This window comes from Neopelma chrysocephalum, unplaced genomic scaffold, assembly GCF_003984885.1.
Source record: "Neopelma chrysocephalum unplaced genomic scaffold, ASM398488v2 Primary Assembly neopelma1_43, whole genome shotgun sequence".
Lineage (NCBI taxonomy): Eukaryota > Metazoa > Chordata > Aves > Passeriformes > Pipridae > Neopelma > Neopelma chrysocephalum.
In genome coordinates this window covers 14,986,795-15,003,436 of record NW_020897702.1, presented here as the reverse complement: position 1 = coordinate 15,003,436, position 16,642 = coordinate 14,986,795, and the positions used below count along the sequence as shown (strand labels likewise).

Genomic DNA, 16,642 nt, shown 5'->3' with positions numbered 1-16,642 from the left:
CACTGTTTCTATGCCAGCCATTTTCCAAGACAGTAACCAGATGAGAAGGGTGCAGAAGCGACACTGTGCCATTGCAGACCTTGTCACCACCAGCAAGCACGCCTGTGCTTTGCTATTAAAAAGTAGTATCATAGATCTCACATGGGGCAATTCACTGCTCCCCAAAGCACTGATTTTCCCACACTAAGATTTCCCGGTATACTCCCTGCCAAATGAAATCAATTTGAGTATCTCGTTAAAGAAAAAAACATTGCAGATTTTTATCTATTTTTATTAGTCTGCCAGTTGAGCCTTCTGCTTTAATCTGGTTTATTTGATGATTTGTTAGCTACTCTGCTCAGCCACTTCTCTGCAGAGGCCCTACAGTGTTTCAAGAATTTTAGAAAATGCTGGACAACATACAGGATCCTCATCGTGGCCTTATCCAAAAGTCAACAAAAATTCTGAACAAGTCCATTTCACAAACACAGCAAAGAATTAGGTTTTATCAGCTGGGGGAAGGAGAAAAGGCAACTAAGGAAAAACTTGACAAACGTAAGTGCTACAAAGGATTACAGTGCAATCTCCTGGAAGATATATTAAAACTCGATATCGTATTAAAATTGACAAAAAAAATTAAGCCCTCCTCTGTTCAACCTCATCCCTCCAAAGCTCTTGGCCAACCTCCCCATGTTAGAGACAAATTGCTGTTAGATAACCTTTTCTGAACAAGTCTATCACTTATTCTAGTTTATGTTCTGTTTCCTTTGGCAGCACAGCTATTTAAGTCATCCTTCTAATCCAGAGCCTCTGGTAATTTTTCTTTTCTGTTCTATGGCAGTTCTTCAAAGCATCATAAAGGCAAATTTAATAAGCACCTCAATTTGTATTGCTTTCTATTTATAATACTGCAAGCACCTGCTGCTGCTGAGATCTAAGCACACATCTATCTTACTCTGTATAGATTGATTCAGATTAATCTTAATAGTTTCATATTTTAGAGCAATTTCAAGAAACATTGCTCCAAGCTGCTGGGTAGGTTGGTTGTGGGATTGTTTCTTTTTGGGGTGTTGGTTTTTTATGTTTGGTTTGGGGTGGGTTTTTTTTTGGTTTTGTGGGTTGGATTTTGGGGGAGTTGTGGGGTTTTTTGTCTTTAATCTGGGGGTTTTGTTTGTGTTGTGGTACAGTTAGTTCTCCACCCATCCCCTCATTTTTATTAAGATGCTGCTGACCAGCTCTTTTACTTCATTGTTTATATCAGCCACATTTGATATGTGTATTATTATATATTATTTTACTGGAGTATTCAGTTGTTCCCTGAACCCCTAACAGTGGAAATCAAGTCAGCACTGGGGCCCATGGATGGTTTTGGGAACTGTGCATGTGCAGGGAACAGGTGTTTAAAGGTTCCCGCCTGTGATCCAGGGTTTGAATGTAGAGTTTGAATCATGTATTATTTGACCTTCTCTCAAAACGGGGACATATTAGTTTTTAATCTTATCAAAATGCTTGTGAACACCAAGTGACAGCTAAGGCTGCACAGAAGTTAAGTCCTACGTCTGACCTTTCAGAGGGGCTGAGGAATCATGTCCTTAGGCATTTCTTCAGAGTCAGCCTTCCACACCTTACAGACAGAGTATTAATGGCTGCACTCTGGGCTGTGGACATCCTGGTACCTACCACATCAACACCAACTGCTCTTGCTGTTATTTCCTTTAACAAGATGACAGATATGAAGTTTAATGAAAGGGGGGGGGAAGGGAAAAAGAAAGTTATGATGCAGTGTAAGTAGGTGAGCAAGACAATAAAGCCCTGACCGAAAGCGCAGCAAAGTCCCCTCAGTGTGCAAGAAAAGCAGGAAAATGAAAAGAAAGACAAACCAGTGCATGGGAGAAAAGCTGCGTGGAAGTGAAATAAAGACTGAAAGAAGTGGAAGAGTCCATCCGTCAGAGAAGACAGACATCAGTGATCAGCCTCACCTCTTTACTGTGTTTCTTTGCTTTTAGTGGCTGACAGCTGAGGTTTCTACCTCTCATCCATCTCCTACATACGTATTTAGGTGTGATATAGCACACTCCTCCACAGCCAGTCAGGAGATCTCATGGAAGACTTCACAGGACACTCTGTGGACAATATTATCTCAAGAGTGACTCTCGTTCCCTTAAACTCCTACTCCAGAGGGGCTGTGTGCCTCCCTGCAGTATTTAATACGGGCTTCATAGGGTAGGATTTTAAGTGTTCCCTTTAAAAACACCCATCTTTCTCATTGCTATATTTATTGTGCCAAGATGGCTGTTAACTTCATGACAAAAGCATGCTCATAAATGTGTAAAACAAAGTTTTCAAAACTGTTTTCAAATGCACTTGTTGGAAGATTAAGCAAATGGAAAGGCTCAGAGACACAGAAAAATGTCATTGTAAGGTACTCAGTATTATGCCCCCCCTCTTACTTATCTATCAACAACAATAGCTCAATACAGCCATTATCTTGGGAATCCATAGATTTTTAATTTTCTATTACAAGCGAGATGACGATACACATTTCCTCAGAAAATAAACGAGGCACAGAGAGACCTGACATGTCATTTATAAAGAGGATATGCCATGTATCTTTCAGCCTCTGGCTATAGCTTCCAATTTAGTGTCCCAAAACCTCTGCAACCTTCATGTACTCTCATCCTCTTCCACAATTACTTCTTATCATGTGGGGAGGTTTTGAACTTTTGCAACAGCTATACTGAGTAAATCAGCTATAAACAGACATGCTATCGATACTCCAAGCTGATAGCTAATTGTGATTTCTAGTCTTTCATGTGAATAGGACAACTTAAAATGGCAAACATTGCTCTGTCTACTCATCCATAAATTAGGAGTGACAATAGCAGATTATTACTCATTCACTCAGAGCATTTGTTCGGCCCTGAGAGAACTGGCTTTTTTCCAAGAGCTGGCAAACATTGGTTAATATACATGTAAATGTTTTATTTCTCTTGGAATAGGCAATTTCACAAAGTGAAATACCGAATTAAAGATGACCCTAGTTCTTCTGCTGATGCCTGCCTCAGCTGCAGTGCTGCTGAAAGCCTTTGCAAGTTTTTTCACACGAAGTCAACAGGGAAAAAGCCACCTTTTCTTTTCAAAGTAAGACAATTTCGCAGTGGAAACAAGAAAGCTTTTATATAAATATTAATCACCGCAGTTGTTCTGGAGTTAAGTGGATGGAGACTGGCTTATATAAGGTTGCAGTACTGAGTTGGTAATAGTGAGATGTACTGAAATGGTTTTGCAAACACTGCTCCAAACAGGCTGTTCCTCAGTACAAGAACTATGGTGCGAGAAGTAGATTAGCAACCCCAATATTTAATCTGAGGATACTATAAAATAGCACTTCACTCCTAAGAGTGAAGAAGTGGCATTTTGTCCTTTGAAGTTCTGGTGCGAGTGTAAAGGAAAAGGAAAATGTTCATTTCCTCAAAAACTGCCATTAATTTGAACTGGGAGGAAGAGGGGAGACTAAGAGGAGGGATAGAGGATCAACAAATAAACCAAATATCTGGACAGAAAACAAGACAGTGGTTTCACAGAGTCTCTTACTAACCAGTCCAAAGCCTGAATATTCTAAATAATGCCAAGTGTAATGCACCCATACTCCACAGCATGGGCTCTCCAAAAGCTATGGGAATCAACAAGCACATTCTGCACATTTCGAGGAGAGGACAATACACACCACCTCCAGAAGGATTGTCAGAACCATCTTTTTCCTACAAAGGGCTAGAGGTATCAGATCTGCTTATTCACCCTATGATATAGGCCATCAGCCATTGCTTACCCCTCTGTCCAACAGTGAGATTTCTTTTCACAAATTATCCAAGACTTGAAACCAGAATTACAACCACAAAGCAGATTTTTGAAAAAGGGAAGAGAGAAGCATAACCTTTTATCTACTGTGCTGTACCATATGTATCATCTCACTTTCCTTGAGGGTACGTTGAAGTTTCCATCAACTGGGGATGCTAATAACAGGACAGAATTTTTCATAAACCTCTAGACAGAAATGACACAATATTAATATCTTTCACAATAGTAAGTTTAGAATGAAATACAAAATAAGGTACAAAGCATGGCTAATGCTAACTAACTTGCTGGAACCCACAAGCAAAAAGCATATAACAATTAAAAAAAACCCCAACCATCATAACAGCTGCAGTCAAAATTCCCCCTCTTTGAGTGAAAGGAAAGAAGGAAGATGAACAAACACTGATGGGAAGCAACTACCAACAGATGACACCTTCAAAAGACAGAGGAGTATTTTCACATGGCAAGAGTTGATTAAAAGTTCAGTTCCCATTTGGCAACTTGTCTCGATTGCTATTGCAGTGCTCCACGGGTTTCAGCCAGATCTCTCCGTGGGCATGAACTTCTATGGATATGGAAAGAACACCAGGTCTGTATTTTATGGAGATAAATACATCAGGGACTACTGACATTAGAATTGCTCTTCCTCACATTCTCCATTTTAACAGGAAAGTGATTTAGACTTTACAGGCTATTACATTACCTAAAGCTACTTCTGAAGTATTTTTGATATTTACTTCCCAAAACTAGATGTTTCTATTTTTTTACCTGCAGAAAATTACCACTGGAGCAAGCCCACTGACTAGTACTTGACACTATATTGAAACTTGAACCTAATGCTGCACTTTTCCGTGCTGCTTTCACACAAAGCCCACTCTCCCTCCTCCTGCCTGCTACTGCATACATAGCACTTAGAGAGATCTCACAAGGAAACCTGCTGAAATGAAGGGCGACACAACAGAACAAGACGGTGCCGGCTTCAGCTCTGAAGTGGATTTTAAAATTTATTACAGGGTCTCACTTCGACACTCCGTGTTGTACGTGGCTGAAATGAATACCAATGCCTGGCGGAACTGCAAGGGAAGGCGCCTCTATAAAAGGCGACAGCACCATTACCAGATAAGCCACCAGTTAGACATCACTGATTACCACACTGGACAGAGATTTTAACTCACCTAGAGAGCAGACAGCTTATCGGATTTCTTAATGGGCTTCTCTCAGTTTCACTGGGGCTGATGCATTCTGCATATAGGATTTGGAAAGAGATTTTCCCCTGAATAGCACACACCATTCTACTAAAGCATTCTATTATCACCTTGGCTTATGCTTATATAAAATACCAGATGGAAGTTACATGAACAGTCATTAAGAGGTTAATCATTAAATTCAAGATATGCCAGAGCAGCCAACAAAGCTGACCTCTTGAATAAATTGAGCTCGGATAAAGGTAACATTGATTTTCCTAAAGAGGTTTCATTACTTAACTCTAGATTTGTGATTTCTTTTGAGAGTAAGAAGTTAAGAGCTAATCCAAATTTACTATTTCTTTTCTGCCCAAAGAGAAATCAACTCATTTAAAATGCAGACAATATGATAGACCTCCCTCCCTTTCATTGTTCTCTCCCCTCTGAGAGAAATGAACTTCCACAGGACTTCAAACCTCAGGTAAGAGGAAGGAACACACAAAAAAACCCTAAAAACTTTAAAATAAAGCAGTTCATCTTTATTCTACAAGCTTTTCCTCCAGCACTTAAAATCCAACGTGTATTTTCTTCCAACTACTCTTATCTCTGTACTGTTCTTAAAGCTTTCCTAGAAAGGAGGTTTTTTAGCACACAAGTGAGAAACTTCAATCTGATGAAGGGATGGGGACTGATTGTAGGCCAGAGTCAATAAAAAGGTACAAGGTAAACATTTGGATATGTTACATGATCCCAAGTCTGTCTTTCTAACTTGGATGCTCCTGTTTTCATTTTTTAAAAGGTATTAGAATCAACCAGCTAACTATTACAAGCTATACCATTAATCAAAGAGTTATCTCTTCCCCTCCTTCAAGTATAATAAGGATCATCTATAAGACCAAAGTGATCCCAGTTCCCCATTTCCCCCAGGTACTCTAAAATATTTACTCAGCTACTCTAAAATATTTACTCAGCTATGTAAATACTGTTTTGACTCAAATCTTTAGGAATGTGAAACTTACTTAGACCTATGAACAAATTTAAGAAAAAGCAAGGAAGATGAGAGAGACTAAATTATTAATTAAAAAATGTAAACTATATATCTTTTGCAAGGAAAGGGACAATTTCTTATGCTCCTATTTTGAAAGCCTTGCCTCTTTCATAGTTAAGCAAAGTTTCCCCAAAGCAGGCATCACCTGCATTAATTTGGAATTTTTATGCAAACTATGTTGAAATAAGAAATGGAAATCCAAAAAAGGATATTAAATTGTGGGATATATACATCCTAGAACCTTCCATGTATTTCTTCAGAGAGCAGGAACAACAACAAAAAAATTAGCCACGAAAAAGAAATAACAGCAGGCAAGAATGTGCAACATGAAAGGCTTTTTGCTTAAGGTCCCTAATGTCTTACAAATATATTAAAATATCGTGTTAGAGCACCTGAATTTCACAGAATTACTTCAGAGATGGCTCCTGTTGCAGCAGTTTCTGCTGGAATATTTCACTCTGGCTGTCAGCCAAATCTTTGCTATGCTGATGCCAAATAAATGATACCCAATTTCAACGACAGATGCTGTTGTGTTGACACATAATTGATACGTTTATATTCAGGGCTCCCTGGAATTCTAAAACAGCAACACTTTATTCACAGGAAATAAAACTGACAGCAGCATTCAAAGGGACTTGTACAGAGCTGGTGCCGCTACACTGCTGGTATTGTGAGACTGGAGGGACTGCTAACTATGCAGGGTGGTCAGGAACAGTGAAGACCACAAATTTTCCAGGGCAAGGGAAAATATGGAGAGATGGCCCAGCAGTAAAAGTTAACTTGCTCAGCCAGAAACCTACTTGCTCAGAGAAACAGGAAATCTGAAAGTTTTCAACACAAGTTGCATATCCCTTTCCTGCAGAGCTTACAACTGTGCAGGAGATGGAAGTCAGAGAAACAACACAGCACTGAATAACAGATATGTCCATAATCTCCTTTTCTCTTTGACTTCCTTGGTTTCCTAGGCAGGAAACAGATTACCAACCTTTAAAAATACATTTACCAAAGGTATGTTACAAAGAAAACATTATATACCCTATTGCTTGCATGTTCACTCTCTTGTAGACAACTTGAAATAAACTTTCATAAATAGCATTTATTTTGGAACGCAACTATATCCCTCCTCAAGCTTAACAAGCCTTTGGCATCTAATGTAATTCTTACAGGGAAAAAAATGCCGATGACATTACAATACATGCCTAGAACCTGATTTTTTTTCTGTTTTGGTAACACAGCATCATATTTTCACACAATGAGTAAAAACATTCATGGGATAGAAATATTCAGCAAAAGGTTCATACCCATTCATTTCAAAAGAAAAAAACCCAGCAACAAATAAAATTTGGCATGAAATACAGCAACAAATAAACACCATGTGGCAAAGTTTTCAGTCATTTGTCCAGATAGTATATATTGTTCAACAAACATGCAATGTGGAATATTCTGCCATGATGCTCTTTTTAACTAAAATAAGGTTAAGCTTAAGAATACTTTTGAATTGCATTATATGGGGATTATCAAATACATGCAGATGAACAGGACTCACTAACTGGAAGTCTTTTCAACCCCTGGGAAACATATTTTGTTGACTGTTTCTTAGACTGTATTTCAGAACACTGATCACAACCCAGAAAGCTTCTGCGGTGTAATACACTTCTGCTGCTTCTGAGGTCTTATCTGGCTCTCAAATATTGTCTGTGCTTCTCTACCAGCACCACAGGAAAGATTTCTTCCTCCAGTCAACTCTTTCCTTCCTTTATATGAAAAAGGGACTGATGTTAATTCTTCAGACTTTGCACACTGCAGCGCCTTCCTTTAATTCTTCCTCTCCTGTGCTTCTAAGGGTTGCTAAGGGCAAAACTGTCAGAAGACCTCTCTTCACACTGAATCTCTCCTTCAGGAGTGCCCAGCACAGAGAATACAGATAAAGTTATACGGGGGAAAAAATGCATTTATCATCAAAGCTCCTATCTCTCAAACCCCCAAATTTGTCATTTAGTTCAGTAACATGGGATATGTAAAATATCCAGGTTTATATCCTTGCAAAAGCACAAAGTAGTTGAAAAGGTCAAGGAAGTGCATTAAGTAGGAAAGCTTTAGGGACCAGTGGGTTCTTTTCACTATTCTGAGAGGCACTTGGGGAAAAAAACCCAAAAATAATCTTTGCCAAAACACATCCAGAAGTTAAAAGTTTAGCACCAACTGCACTGGTATCTTCTTCTAAAAACCCCCAAAACATCCCAAACCAACCAAAAAAACCAACCCAAACAAACAAAAAAACCAACTCTCAAAAAAGCCCATCCAAAGAAACCGCAGCCCTCCCCAAACCCCACTGAAGTTTTTCAGTCACAAAGGACAGCTAGGATTGACCTTGGGCATTTGGGCATCTCAGGAACATGTACAGAGAATCACAGATTGGTTTGGGTTGGAGGGACCTGAAAGATCATCTAGTTCCAAAGGGAAAATTTGAAAAAATAGCTAAGCCAGCTGTCAACAGCTATGATTTACCAGAACCAGTCATGGCATATGACAGGGTGGAACACCACAGGCAGACCCAAACTTCCTCACTCCTGTTCAGAGGGGATGAGATGCAAACCAGCTCCAGATGCTGTGCCTGTGCTAAAGAAGGCCAGTCTCTCAATACTGCATTTTACACTGAGTACAGCACCGAAATAAAGCTCAAAGGCTTACAGACAAGATCCTACTCCTCTCTAATTATTTGAAAGAGTGGGCAGAGAAGTGTCAGTCAGTCTGCAAGGCACAGTATAGCTATACACTGTTTGTGTTAGGAGGGGCACAATTAGTCCAAGAGGAAATCAATGTTAAGATATACAGACGAATTTGAATATTTCTATTTGTTACTGAATTTGCTCCAAAGATTTATTCCTACAGTTTTCTTTGGGTGTTTGGAACTCCCCTTACTCCTCCATTAAGCACATGCTAAATTTAATAACTTTCTATTTTAAAAAACTCCATCATATTCAATAGTAATAACCCATCCTGTTATTAACAAAGGTAAGGATTTGAAAAGTCAATTAGATTCTCACTCCTACTTCTATTGGCTTCTACATTTTATTCTGTTTGGAAACAAAACAGAAAGGTCTCACTTTCTCCCATGCAGGAAGGCAGTGCTATCGCTGGTAGACATGGGAAAAAAAAACAATAAAATTATTTTATACAAATATTTCTGTTTCTCTTCCTCACTTTATAAAGCAATTTAAAAGAAAAACAAAAGTGTGTTTGTTGGAGATTACTGTACAATGAGTTCAACATCCTAAATAAATTATGAACAGAAAGAACTAAGTCACCTTCAATTTTTAGAAATGTAAAAGACTTAGCAATAGTTCAGGCAATCAGATTTCAGATCAAATCTTACTTCTACAGACAGTTTCCTGTACTGTTAAATATTTCTCTTACAACTGTAGGACTTAAACAATGGAGGGAAACTGCTAGCTCTGCAGACTGAAATAATAATTCAGCAGCAAGAAGCAGCAGCAGGACTTCTGAATAATGGTATCAAACTCTAACATTAAGGCAAAAAGTTGACATACAGACTTTTTCTCTATGCTAAAGTACTTCATCACAAGTAACTCCAAGTCTCCAAGCCTTCAAACATACTTCATAGATTATAATAGTATAACTACAAGCCTCTCCTTTAACAATTATCAATTCAGTAAACTTGAGTTTTTCTTATGCTGTGCAGCATCAACACTGAAACCTCTCAAGCCTCTTCAGACACATGTTGATCCTTAGTTTCTGTCCTAAACTACTCTAGAGTTTAACTATATGTTCCTCTATTCAAAGTAGGCTGCATTGTGAAGGTTGAGTTGATGGCCAGACCCAGCACAGCAAGTGTACTGGTTTGTCCAAGCAGACCTAAATTTGCAAAAACAAGCAAGCAGAGGTGAATATCCCGAACCTTTCTGTGGCATGACTGCAAGCTCAGAGCCATATTTTATACTGGCACCAGTAACGTCCAATAAAAGGCTCTGGGATCTTCCATCTTATTTGTATCATGACAGCCATGTAGCTAAGCTGTGTTTGAGAGTGCATTTTTATAACTAAAAGCTGTATCCTGCTCTTTGTTATCCTTCTAGCTGGGTGTCAAAGTACAAGATCTTTCATGATGCAACAATGCTATTGACACATAATTACCAGTAAGCAGCCATGCTAAGAACAAACATTTGAGAGGCAAAACACTTCAATGAGTTTTAATAACAAATTTATGTAACACACCTCCCCTCCAGATCTGATACTAAGCACTGTACCATGGTGAGAGAACTCCTTTCTAAATATACAAACAAAGCCAAGGTGTCGGACAAAACCAAACAGACACTGGGTGAAAAAGCAGTGAGACCAATTTATAAAGCCAAAGCAGTCTGAGAAGGAGATGGGATATACATCCTGAGGTTTGGTACATCCAAGTCATGATTATCCATAGCTCTACCATGATACAAAGCCCAAAATCAACATGACCCAAACACAAGGGTTTTATACTTAGCAATTAGTAAGGCTCGAGGAGCCTTATTAGAGACTCATCGAAAGAGCCTATCTGAAGGCAGATGGTACTTCCAGTCTTAAAGTCTCCCCAGTCATCTCCTCTAATTTAACTCTTTCCCCCACCCTACGTTTACCGTCACACAACCACAGCTCTTCAACTCTTTAACTGTAGTACATCTTTACTATTCATAGTTTTTTTTACCTGTCTATAGAAAAAAAAAAATCACAGCTACATAAGTGTTCATAAACAAAAGAACCAAGGCAGTACACAGTCACAATCAAAATGGATTGGATTTGTTACTGCCAGAGTCTAAGGGTTGCCCAGGTAAGTAAATATAAGGTCACATCATTCTGCACTCCCCTCACCGCACCAGCTCATTTCAGCCTGGAGAAGTCATTTGTGCCTGCAGCAGGGCAGGCCACATTTTTACTCTTTCTGTGACACAGACACAAACACATTGGTTTAGGCAGAAGCAGCTTTTGCACTGATGCTACTCTTTATTTTCCACTCTTTTTGTGAAATACAGAGACAATTTCTGAGCAAAGCCTTTCGGGAAAGAGCTTTACTCAAAATCACTAGTTCTCTGTCTAGCACAATAAGAGCAGAGAATGCAAATTAGTTTCAATAAAAGCAGCTGGCAATCAATACGAAAGGGCTGGTCTCCAAGAGTAAAACTGGTTCCTCTAAGGATAAGAGTTAAAAGGCATAAGAAGATGAATAAAGGAAGAACAAATGTAAACAACATGGGGGGTGCACAGGAGAAAAATCTAACAATGCAATTAAAAATAAAATAAGACAAACTGACAAAGAACAGCTGGGCGTAAATAGGAAAGAAAAATACAGATAGCTACAGTGCAAAGAAAAGTATCATGAGAAAAGTCTAATGGAAAACGTGCAATCCAAACAAGATAAAATAAAAATCATGAAAGGGATCGGATAAGAGACAAGCTGGCACCAAGGCTTAGGGCACGAGTTTACGTTCTATCCTGGTTCACAGGCTTTAGTAAGTCCAAAGTCAGTTTCAGCATTCCTGCTACCACACATTTGGCCATTTCGCAAAACCTGTACACTTGTCTCCTCTGACCTTCTGCCATAAAGCAGAAAGTCAATACCCACCTGAGTGGCTCAGAACCTACCCACTCTGTATGCAGTCAGACTCCTTTTCTAAATCCGTTTACCTCCAGGTCCACAGGCACCTGCAGAAGACTGAAAGAAGTCCACCCTTATTTTTACTACCTATTTAAAGAAAAAAAAATTCCTCAAGGTTGACACTTTCACTGAATTTCTGTATTACTGTCTCATTTTTATAAGCCCAGTAGAGAATGCATTATGGTCTTGGAAGCAGCCTTCCCTTGCAGCTGTTATAGACAGGGGCAAATAGAAGTGTTGTAGCACTGTTAGCAACCTCCACTCAAGAGAAACCCAAAAATCAAGTGTCTTGCATACTGCAAGTCAGTGTCACAAATCACTTACCCTCCATGTTCCATCTACAAGCCCAGCTCCAGTTTCTGGTGTTATCAACATCTCCCACTGAATGCTTGGTTAACATGGAACTATGGTGTCCCTGTCTTGCATGTGCCTTTAATACTGCATACGACCAAACAGGAAGGCAAGCAGATACTTTGCTCAGAAGCTTTTTATCCACAAAGCATCTCACCACAAAACTACACAGTGTAACTCCTTTGACCCCCAAGAATGTAGCCCCCATCAATGACGTAGCTACTTAAATAGCATGCATTAATTACACAGGGTGGAAAGCGGTGTTTTGTACAAACACATGATACTGCAGTGGAAAGTCCTGTCACCACACACTATTTTATTTAGATTAAGTTTTGACCAGCATATTGATGGGCTAGAAAGATAAGTCTCTGTCAAGTTGCTAATATACTTAAAATTATACTTGCATTTTCAAAACTTTAATACTTTGATTGGGGCATGCCCTATATTTTGAGAAATTCTACAACATTTCTAATGACAACAGGCAACAGAAACTTCTAGGTACATTGACACCCAAAAGCACAGAGCTTGGACTTTTAAGAGAGAAAGAAGTGACTAACTTCTTTGCACCTAAAACCGGTGTACAAGACAAAAAACAAAGAAGGATGAAAACAAACAAAAAAACCTCACCAAACCTAAACAACCCTGAAATTAAACTAGTGATAGGGCAAAAGACAACAAAGAGAATATCAACACACATTCTCATCCCCTCAAGATACAGGTGTGCCTAAAGGACTCAAATACCTGACCTCTGGCTGTTTGCCCCACTCAATATACAAAGCCTGGTTCCTCTGTTGCCTACAGCAATTATTTTAGGGTTTGTCTTAACAAATAAAAATATCTCTCTCCATCAAAAAAAAAAAAAAAGGCAGGGTTTTACATCTATGAATTCATGGTCTGTCACTACTGCTAAGACAATTAGAGCATTTTAACACCACATTTCCGTTAGGTAGGGAGCAGTTAAGACCTTTATATACTGAAAGAGATGCCCTTCCACATTAGCATGGCCTATTAGCCACAATCAGGATTAAGAGCTCAGCAAATCCTCACAGAGCCCACATCTGTTAACATAACTCTTTCCCATAATGAGCAAAAATGAAGGTAACTTCTCAGTTTTATGGAGCACTTACTCTAAAGCTGTTACTGCTATAATTAAAAAAAACCCCAAACAAACAAAACAAAACAACCAAAAACCAAAAAGGCAGCAACATAAAACAACACAGTCATGGAGACGTCTCAGGATCTCTCACCCTGTGAAAAACAACCTCATCTGGTTACAGAACTTGTGGTCTTACAGCCCTGCCACTGCTCTGGTGGCCCTGTACAGCAATCAGCCCCAGGGGAATCTCCAGAGAAGACAACAGTCAAGATCTCTTTGTTGGACATTTCTCCAAGCATGACAGGATTTCCATAATCAGTTAAAAACTAGAAAAATTCATACTGGCATGCAACACAAATTGCATGTCATGGACAACAATCCACCCATAAGACATCAATCCACTCATAGATGTTTCTTTCAATCCATGATGGAGAGACTAGTATAGAAATAAAGATCATTTTATTATGGAGCACCTGCACCAAAGTAGCTGAATCAAGAGATGCCAGATCCATTCTTGAAGGACTCACATGGCTTTGGGAGTAGCTGGAGCACAGCTGTAGCTGTACAAGCAAAACTCAGCCCACTTCAGCAGAGAGAATTAGTGGTCAGTTTCCTCAAACCCTGATACTACTGTAAAAGATCAGTGTATCTCTCTCTGAGTGCAGTCCCTATGACAGCAGTGCTGCCTGCTGAATCTGGACTTCTGTGACTCCTCATGGAGAAATTCCTTCATCATCTCTTCACCACTGCTTCTTGGTGGGACCCCACCACCAAGACAAGCCTTGTTGAGCTTCAAGGTGACAGGCAAAGGAGAAAGACAATGAAGGAGGAAAATTTGTAACAAAAACGAACAAGGAAACTGCACTACATTGCCATGATCAAAGATTTTAGTGTATAGTTTAGCTACCATCCAATAAGAACATAGGTCATATGACCTAATCAGCATGTATATCTTATATATATGCAAAAGCATTTCCCTGTTCATTTAATGCATGAAAAAACATGATTTGATTTTTAAAAACATATTGAAGTTATTTTGCTAGCATATGGATATAGCAGCAACCAGTGAGCATATAGTCCTCTCTCGCACTATTACTGCACGCACACATCCAAACAAGCAGCGAGGAGCCCGTGATCAGCTAGGGAGCATGACGAAGGGTTGTCACCTCACACAGGCCAACTTCCACCTGTGTCTGATGCTCTGGGGTAGCTACAAAGCTCTGATAGTGTTCCACAAACAGGAGGTGTGGACATGCGGCCACTGCTAAACATCTTACTTCTCACACAAACTAGACCCATCAGTCATATCGCAAAAGGGTGTTATGTGTGCTAAGGACTCCCTAGGAGAGCTTTCCAATGTCCACCCCGGCAGCATCTGAAAATGCCCAGCTCTGCTAATGGCTTGTCTTTTTTTCTGTATGTCTGCCAGCGCTGTCCAAGCTGTTCTGAGCCACTATGCCTTTCTTTAGAGCCAAGAGCTCCACCAAAAACCCTCTCAAAGAGCAGAACAGAGACCTGTGCAAGTCCACGCTGGAAAAAGCAATAAAGAAACAGGTAGTTCCTACTTCCCCCAAAATATTGGGGGGTATTTGACAGCTGCACCCAAAATTCCTGTTGGTGGATGTCCTTTCTATGTTTCCCACAAAGCATGAGGGAAACTAGGGGCTAAAATTGCTATGACAAGGAGCAGTTCTTTTTTCTGACACAGATCAGTAAAATCAACAACAGTTAAGAACAATCTAAAATCAGCTTTCTTCTTAGCTTCAATTTAGGAGTCCTGTATGTTATAAATAGGCCACTAAAAGGCAATTAAGAGAGTGAAGGAGAGCAAAAAGTTATTAAAAATGTACCAATGAGAAACTCATTTCACTTTTTTTTAACAGGGCATCAGGGAATTCCTATAAGACTTCTAGTTCATTTGAAGGAGGAAGTTCTGAACAAAGCTAAAAATAATTGACAATCAGATTTTCAAAACTGAGAGAAATACGGAAACCCCAAGAGGTCCAGCCCAGGGTGGTACTACACAGATTGATAAAAATATCATACAAATTTCAGGCAGGACAGGGACCACGGAATGTAAATCTCTGTGACACAAGAAAATTTAAAGCAGTAGAGAAAATAAAGCTATGAACCATTATTGACTTATAAACAGCAGAAAATAAATTTTTTTAAGGTAACCAACAATAAAGAGAACCAAAAAACTATGCACCGAACTCACGTCAGCTCATCGCAAGGACAAAACACGCACAAAGAAGGTACAAACCCCACGTTTTTACAATCAGAACAGATTGTTTTGATTCTATCCTGGGTCACCTTTTAATGCTTTCCTGAGATTTTTTTTTTTCCAACACGCTGCTTAAACACAGGTCTCGGTCGTTTCCCGGCACAACTGTACTCGCGACTGGGAACCGAAATTAGGAATATTTAAAAAAAAAAAAGGGGGGGGCAAAACCATACAAATCCCGAAAGTCTTCTGTGAGTCATCTGAACAGCTACTTTCCTCATTAACCTCTCAGCGGTGCTTCTCGGGGGCTCGGCAGCGTGGCCCGGCGGCGGCTCCCGCCCGCCCGCGCCGAGCCAGGCTGGCTCCCGGCTCTCCGCCGCTGCACTCAGCCCGCCCACCGCCTTCCAAAACTTTCCGGGCTTAACCGCGACGCCCTGGCCGCCGGGACGGAGCGCTCGGAGCCAAAGTCCGCGGGAAGTTGTCCCGCCCTGGAGCAGAGCCCGCTGCCCCGCGGCTCCCCCGGGACACCGCGGGCTCGACCCGCGCCCCGTCACAGCGCTCCCCGCCGCCCCCTTCCCAGCGCCTCCCGCACCCCCCGGCCTCTCCCGGGACAGCGGGCGGGAGCGGGGCCGTCGCGCGCCCTTACTTGGAGTTGCGCTCGCCCGAGGGACGGGGAGGGACGGGCAGCGGCGGGAGAGGGGCAGAGTCTGCAGCGCCGGCCACCGGCAACTTCCCCGCTCCGCCGCCACACGTGGGGCTGAGGCGCGGGCTGGCGCTCCCCGCCCGCCGCTCGGCGCCGAGGACGTGGCAGCTCCAGCCCTCCCTCCTTCCCTCCGTCCCTCCCCGGCCGCGCCGGAGGCTCCTCCCGACCCTGCTCTGCGGAACGCGGGGCGCCCTCTGCCGCACACCGAGGGACCCGCCGGCCCCGAGCCGCGCCCCGGCCCCGTCGCACGCCGGGGGAGCGCGGCGACAGGTTCTCCTGGAGGGTAGCGCTGCGAGTCACACCCGGTCCCCTCAGGTGTCGGCCCGCTGGCTGTGTGGGGCAGGCGCGCAGGAGGGGTTAGAGAGGTTAAAAAGGAGGATGCCAAAATAAGGTGACATCACAAAGGTTGCCTTCTTGCAATATCAGCAGGATGGAAGCGCCTGTTGAGTTGATCAATCTGCGATAATGGGCCTAAAATAAAAATGGAGAGCAGGCCTCCAGGAACAGGGACTTGCTGAGGAGCCCCATCGAATGCAGCCTGAGTTGCTGTTA

The 16,642-nt window shown here is 41.3% G+C and overlaps 2 protein-coding genes across 7 annotated transcripts in view; one reads left to right on the top strand and one right to left on the bottom strand.

Annotated features, from left to right (window-relative positions):
- Window positions 1–16,174, bottom strand: part of SMCO4 (single-pass membrane protein with coiled-coil domains 4) — a 28,188-nt gene extending 12,014 nt beyond the window's left edge. Inside the window, exons 1-2 of one of the 6 annotated variants that reach the window (XM_027677435.1) lie at window positions 1,959–2,096; window positions 1,544–1,655 (exon numbers count right to left, since the gene is read on the bottom strand). The gene's annotated coding sequence lies outside the window, so the exon portion shown is untranslated. Of the gene's footprint in view, window positions 1–1,543; window positions 1,656–1,958; window positions 2,097–5,009; window positions 5,121–15,372; window positions 15,721–16,033 lie in introns of those variants that run through there. The other 5 variants (XM_027677440.1, XM_027677439.1, XM_027677436.1 and 2 more) reach the window with 5 other exon arrangements.
- LOC113964920 (translation initiation factor IF-2-like) lies at window positions 14,619–16,377 on the top strand. The gene is made up of 3 exons (XM_027677703.1): window positions 14,619–14,717; window positions 15,337–15,418; window positions 15,680–16,377. The coding sequence occupies exons 1-3, from the start codon at window positions 14,619–14,621 to the stop codon at window positions 16,375–16,377; spliced, it is 879 nt and encodes a 292-aa protein (XP_027533504.1).
- Window positions 16,378–16,642: the final 265 nt, after the last annotated feature.